We start from the raw sequence: 6,703 nt of genomic DNA on the forward strand, positions 1-6,703 counted from the left end.
TTTGTGGGTGTCCCCCCTTTCCGGCCCCCTTTTTTTTTTTTTTTTTTTTTAATTATTTTATTTTATTCCATTTAGAAAATGAGGTCTCAGGCCGGGGATTTAGCTCAGTGGTGCCATGCCTGCCTCACAAGCACAAGGTTCTGAGTTTGACCCCTTGTACCACAAAACAACACCCCCCCCAAAAAAAAACAACAAAAGAAAGGAGGTGTACCTAAGATGCGAAGTCACCCAGCAGGCCGGGCTTGAACTTGCTGTCTTCCCAGAGTGCTGTGATGATAGGCGTGTATCATCATGCCCAGCTTTTCTCCCTGCTCTTGTTCAACCTGTGAGCTAAGAAGGGGTTTTACATTTTTTACACAGAAAAAATCAAGAGTAATTCATGTCACATGAAAATTCTATGAAATTCATTTTTTGTTTTGTTTTGTTTTTTTGGTACTAGGGATCAAACTCGGGCCTTGAGCTTGTGAGGCAGGTGGCTGAACCACTGAGCCAAATCCCTGTCACTCGAGGCTGGGTTTGAACTTTCAATCCTCCTGCCTCAGCCTCCCAAGTGGTGGGATGTCAGGCAGCGCCTGGCTCCTTTGTGCAAGTATTTGACTGACTTTTCTTTGTTCCAGTTAGCCAGCTCCCAGGAGGCAGGGATTCCAGTTTCTTCCCCCCATAGCCGTGTCCCCAAGAAATATATACACAGGCCAGGATCAGAGATTCAGAACTTGGATTTGGGGAAACCTTTTAAACCAGGAGCAAGGTTGGAACTCCGGTTGGTCACCAGGTGTTTGTAGGCGGGGAGGGGCGCCCCAGGGCGGCCAAAACCCAAAGAAATGCAGGTGTAATCCAAGTTCCTAAAATGGGGCCCTCGCCCAAGGCGGAGCCTGCCCGCTGTGGCCCTGAGTTCCTGGTCTAAAACGTGAATCACTGGAAGGCTAGAGTGTATTCTCCATGAAGCCTGCCAAGTTTGACTGGATCATTGGCAAGGCTTTATATTTTTAACACTTGAAATTGAACCCAGGGTCTTCGAACTGAGCTACATTATTTTTTGGTTTTTTGAGGCAGTCTCCCTTTGTAGTTCAGGCTGGTCCAGAACTCACTCTGTAGTCCAGGCTGGCCTTGAACTCGCAGCGATCCTCCTGCCTCAACCTCCCAAGTGCTGGAATTATAGGCGTGTGCCCCCATGCCAGGCTCCCATTTGAAATTTTTAGATAGGATCTCAGCTAATTGTGTGGGCTGGCCTAAAACATTTTTGGCGGGAGGAGTACAGGGTCTCCCTATGTAGTCCAGGTTGGCTTGAAACTCACTATGTAGCCCTGGGTGCCCTCAAATGTGCAGAGATCCTCCTGCCTCAGCTTTTCAAGTCTGGGATGACAGGCAGGCTCCCCCCGCCCACCGTGCCCAGCCAAATTCCCTTTTAAATCCCTTAAAAACTCCTATAGACAGTGCTGAGTGTGGTGGCTCACGCCTGTAATTCCAGCACTTGGGAGGCTGAGGCAGGAGGATTGCTACCAGTTGGAAGGCAGCCTGGGCTACCTAGTTCAAGGCCAGCCTGAACTACATCTCAGGATCCCATCTCAAAACAAAACAGAGAAATCCCTATGATGAATATTAACATTGTGTATACCTAAAGTGTACCAATAGGGCCTGGTATGTAACTCAGCTGCATAGCACTTGCCTGGCAAGTGGGAAGTCCTGAGTTTGATCCCTGGGACCCCCCCCCCAAAAAAAGGTGCCAATAAATGTTTTGCTATAAAAACAAATTAACAAACCCTAATCAAAGCTTTCATGAGTATCCTTCTCATTTGTTTTATAAATATCTTTTAAATAAATTTGCTCTACCCACAAAAAATAAATAAATAAATAAATTTGCTCTAACTCCTCTATCTGCAGTGTGTTCTGTTAAGGAAAAAAAAAAACAAACACAACTTTTTTGAGGCAGGGCCTGGCTACATAGTTCAGGCTGGCCTCAAAATCATGGTGATCTTCTGTCCCAGCCTCACAAATGCGGGGCACTGCAACAACATTTTTTTTTTGGTACCAGGGATCCAACTCTTGGGCTTTCAAGGCAGGCAGCGGAACCTCTGAGCTAAATCCCCCACCCAACAATTGTTTTATTTTTGTTTCTGGTACAGGGGGATCAAACTCAGGCCCGTGTGCTTGTGAGGCAGGCGCCGGAACCACTGAACTAAATCCCTGGCCCAGCAATTTTAATTTAATTACCTCTTACAAAGTCCCAGCTGGATGCTGGGGATTTAGCTCAGTGGTTCCTGTGCCTGCCTCACTATTGGAAGGACCAGTATTTGATCACCGGGACGCACCCAAAAAGAAGTTCTAGCTGGGTGTGATGGTCCACAGCTGTGATCCTCAAGTGGGAGACTGAGGCAGGAGGATCGCTGGGAGTTTGAGGCCAGGCTGGACTACGTAACCAGACCCTGTCTTGAAAAACAAAACAACAACAAAAATCTTGTTTTAAAAAAACTTTTGTCCTGAGGGGACATAGCCCTAAAGGTAGGACACATGCTTAGTTCTTTGGGTTTGACCTGGGGGATGGAGAGAGAGAGAGAGAGAGAGAGAGAGAGAGAGATCTACCATTTTTGTTTTTAAAGCTTTAGTGGTTTGTGGTTGCACACAACTGTAATCCCAGAGCTATGGAAGAGGAGGCAGAAAGATAGAGTTTGAGGCCAGCCTGGGCACCATAGCAAGTTCAAGGCCAGTACGGACTACATAGCAAGACCCTGTCTCATAAACCAAACAAATCCAACCAAATAAAAAGTTAAAAAAAACGAAAAACTGAAAAACAAAAACCCTAAAATTACAGAGGGTAAGAATTTCACCATATGAATTTTAGGGAGACACAATTCAGTTTCATAACAAGAGCACAGTCTAAGTATGCTTTTCATTTCATTTGGAAGAAGGGACTCACTTCATGGTAGAGGCTGGCTTCTAACTGGAGATCCTCCCACCTCAGCCTCCCAAATAGCTGGGGTTACAATAAAACCATTTCTTTGTGAGTTGAACTTGACTCCACTCTTAACATCTTTGAGACATTGGAAATGAGACTTAACTTCTCCAAGCTTCAACTGCCTCAGGGGAAACAGAGCCGGGAGTGGTGGGACTGGTTTGTCACCATAGGACTCTGGGAGGGGCTTCACCAGCCCAGAGCCCAGCCTGAGTAATTTAGCTCGATTTATCTGAAAAACAATTTAAAAGGAGCAGGACCTGTTGCTCAGTGTGAAGCAATGAGTCCGTCCAGAGCCCAGTGTAGGGCAGGGGGCAGGTGATTTAATTGATATAAAAGGTCTGTGACTGGCACCTGGTAAGCGATCCATTAACTACGTATTGAAAAGTGGATCCGATTTTGTCCCCTTCCCCTTTGGATCTTTTCTTATTTCACATTTATCTATGATACATTTTTATCGGGAGGGCAGGGCAATGGGGAAAAACAAGACCCAAGATATATCATGTGAAGGTACAAATCCCTAATGATGACTGTCTCATACTGTATACCTAACGTACCAACAAAATTAAACAATAATTTTGAAAAAGTGGATCCGAGTAGCGTGCAGTGGCGATAGCTGGTCAGTAGGGGCCGCTGCTGCAGCCTCTGCCCCGCTTTCGCCGCAGCGGGCTCATGCGCAATGACGCCTCCCTGCAGAGGTTTTTTTTTTTTTTTTTTTTAAATTTTTTTTTTCTCCCTCTCAGCCCTTTTACCTCTGAGCTTGAATTTATTACTGCGGACTTTGAACCTGGTTGCATTTCGTTTTGCTCCAGGGTTCTGTTAATCTAATGTAGGAGGATGAAGGTTAGGAGAGGTCATCTGGCTGCAATTCTCCGGCTTGGGGTTGAACACCGGTGGTGGGAAGGGGCTTCGATTTTCCCTTTCCTCACCAACTTTTCCAGTTATTTATTTTTTAATTAAATTATTTATTTTTTATTGATTGATTGATTTTTCTGTACCGGGATAGAACTCGGGACCTCGTGCTTGCTTGCGAGGCAGCCGGTGGAACCATTGAGCTAAATCCCTGGCAATTTATTTATTTTTGAGACAGGGTCTCGCTGTGTAGTCCTGGCTGACCTCAAACTTGCGGTGATCCTCCTGCCTCAGCCTCCCCAGTGCTGGGATGACAGGTGTGCACCACCATGCCTGGCTAGAATTTCTTAATAAGCAAATTCAACCTTTTTAGGGCCAGGGATTTAGCTCAGTGGCCGCCTACCCCACAAGGGCAAGGTCCCGAGTTTAACCCCCAGTACCTCCCCAAATTCAGGTTTTTTATATCCCCCTCCCTTTTTTTTTTTTTTTTTTTTTGGTACCGGGTATCGAACTTGGGACTTTGTGCTTGCCAGGCAGGTGATGGCATAGGACCCAGGGCCTTCACACTGAGCCACATCCTAGCCTAGCCCCTATTTTATTTTTTATTTTGAGACAGGGTCTCAGAAAGTCACCGTTTCCCACGCTGGGCTGGAACTTGGGATCCTCCTGCCTCAACCTCCCAGAGTGCTGGGATGACAAGCATTAAACTCATTCCTGGCTCCAACCTTTGAATTACTGCTCTGAAAGAGCCCACCTTTAAGGGAAAAAGGGCTGTGCGATGCCTAATAGGGGACACACAGTGGGAGTTGAGGACATTTAAAGATTAATAAAAAATTATTTGTGTTTTTTGCTGTACCAGGGATCAAACTCAGGACCTTGTGCTTGCGAGGCAGGCGCCGAGCTAAATCCCTGGCCCCCAAAGTTATTGACAATGCAAATCTAATAGCCCTCTGCTGGAAACGTCCCCCAAAGTGTGTGTGCATGTGCTCTATAAATTAACATACTTCCTGTCACGAACACAGGAGTGGGTGTTTGAAGACCAGGAAAGTTGACATCTTCTGGCTACATCTCCTTCTGCTTCTCTGAGCCTGGCTTTCCATAGACGTTTATTGAGTGCCCTCTGTCTGCTTTAGTCTCCCCCTGGGATAAATGGCGCTGCTCCAGCAATCACTGATTTCAGGAAAGTTGGCCTGGACCGGCGCTTTATAAACATCAGAGAGGCCAGAACACATGCAGAGGAGGGGTGTGAGAGCCTCTTTAAGAGCTCAGACGAAAAATTGCTTTTCTTTTTGCAGAAACAACAACACGCTCCCCCTCCACCCCGCCACCTTCTCCCAGTCCCAGGAAAGCACTGCCATCCCCCTACTTTTTTATTGAGAAAGGTTAGCGGGAAGGGTTACAGCGGGGAGTTTATCAGAACATCACTCATTAAAGGAAGAAGTAGCGAGGCCCAACTAGGTGCATCGAAGCGAGTGATTTGTTAAAAAAAAAAAAAAAAAGTCAGACACACCGTTGAGCGTCAGTTCATTTCCTCGAGCTGGAGATCTGATCACAACCGTTTCTTAGGGTCAGTTTAGGACGCTCATGCTCAACAGTCCTCCGGCGCCTCCCCCTGGATAGGAAGTGAACTAGAAATCGGGAGTGGCAGCGAAAGCGCTCAGATCCAGCCTCAGACCCAACGGTCTAAATCCTGGACTAAGTGGAGTACAGTAGATACTGGCCACTGAACTCTTGGTGTAAGACACACTGACAACCCCTTGTATGTAAAGTTAATTCGCTGTGCTCTTCCCAAGCCAGCGAGAGAGTACTGATCATCTCCCAGTCTAGCGGTAAGGGAGAGACACAGAAAAGTCTCAAAAACTAAGATAAGAACAGGCGGTATGGTTAAACCGGCAAGGTGTAAAGGAAGCGTTTCTCAGTGCCTGGTACAAGCCGGGCGCGGTGGCGCACACCTGTCATCCCAGCCCTCCGGGAGACTGAGGCAGGAGGATCACAAGTTCCAGACCAGGCTTGATCATTCAATGACCTAGCGAGTCTCTGTCTCAAAATTTTTAAAAAACGATTTTTTTCCTTTTAAAATGCTGGTCTGACGATGTAGCCAAATGCCAGGGCTCTGGGTTCAGTCTCCAGCACCGGGGAGGGATGAGTAGGAAAAGCCTGCTTCGTAGTAGACGCTTAATGAGTTTATGTACTTGATAGATGATTAACACTTCTTTTAAAAAAGCTCGTAATCTGAAAATATTATAGACAGAGTTACAAACAGCACCTAGAGGTACCGGGGATATCCTCTCTCCCAGTTTGGCCCGGTGGTATCGTCCTACGTAACAATACCCAAAGCAGGAAATTGACCTTGGTACAACCCACGGATTCTGTTCACTTTGTAATTTGCATTTCACACATGTTTCGCATTCTACGAGCTCATACAGATGCAAAAACCTCATTAATAATCTGAGCTAACATGACGCTCTTTGGCTTGTGAATCTGAATAACGCGCTCAGACGGCGGACCACCGCCCGTGGCACCCTGGACCTGCGCGTTGGGGCAGTGGTTCCGGCGCCCAGTGGGTTAACCCGAGAGACCCGGCAGTGCGGTTGCGCGCGGCGTCCTTTAGCTCCGCCCCCGCGGCGCGGCCCCCGATGACCCGCCCAACCGGCGTCTTCCTATAAAAGACTAGGTGTTGACGTCAGCGTTCTCTTCCGCCGTCGTCGCCGCCATCGTCGGCGCGGCTGGTTTCGTTCGGATCTGTGTGGGATAATCCAACGACATCCGCCACCATGGTGAGCTATTTCGTGCGGCTGAGGCCTCGGGAGGGCGGCGAGACCTGTGTGGGGTTGGCGCTGCCCAGCTTGGGGCGCTGCGGTTGCCCGGATGGGGAGGAGACATGGTGGTGGCGGGGCCGGC

At 47.7% G+C, this 6,703-nt stretch overlaps 1 protein-coding gene across 1 annotated transcript in view; it reads left to right on the forward strand.

Moving 5' to 3' along the window:
- Positions 1 to 6,482: 6,482 nt before the first annotated feature.
- Positions 6,483 to 6,703, forward strand: part of Eef2 (eukaryotic translation elongation factor 2) — a 7,269-nt gene continuing 7,048 nt past the window's right edge. Inside the window, exon 1 of the mRNA XM_010634832.2 lies at positions 6,483 to 6,579. Coding sequence (XP_010633134.1) covers positions 6,577 to 6,579 — 3 coding nt within the window. The 5' untranslated portion in view covers positions 6,483 to 6,576. The remainder of the gene's footprint in view (positions 6,580 to 6,703) is intronic.

The sequence above is a fragment of the Fukomys damarensis genome, unplaced genomic scaffold, assembly GCF_012274545.1.
Source record: "Fukomys damarensis isolate Sample0158 unplaced genomic scaffold, DMR_v1.0_HiC HiC_scaffold_37, whole genome shotgun sequence".
NCBI lineage: Eukaryota > Metazoa > Chordata > Mammalia > Rodentia > Bathyergidae > Fukomys > Fukomys damarensis.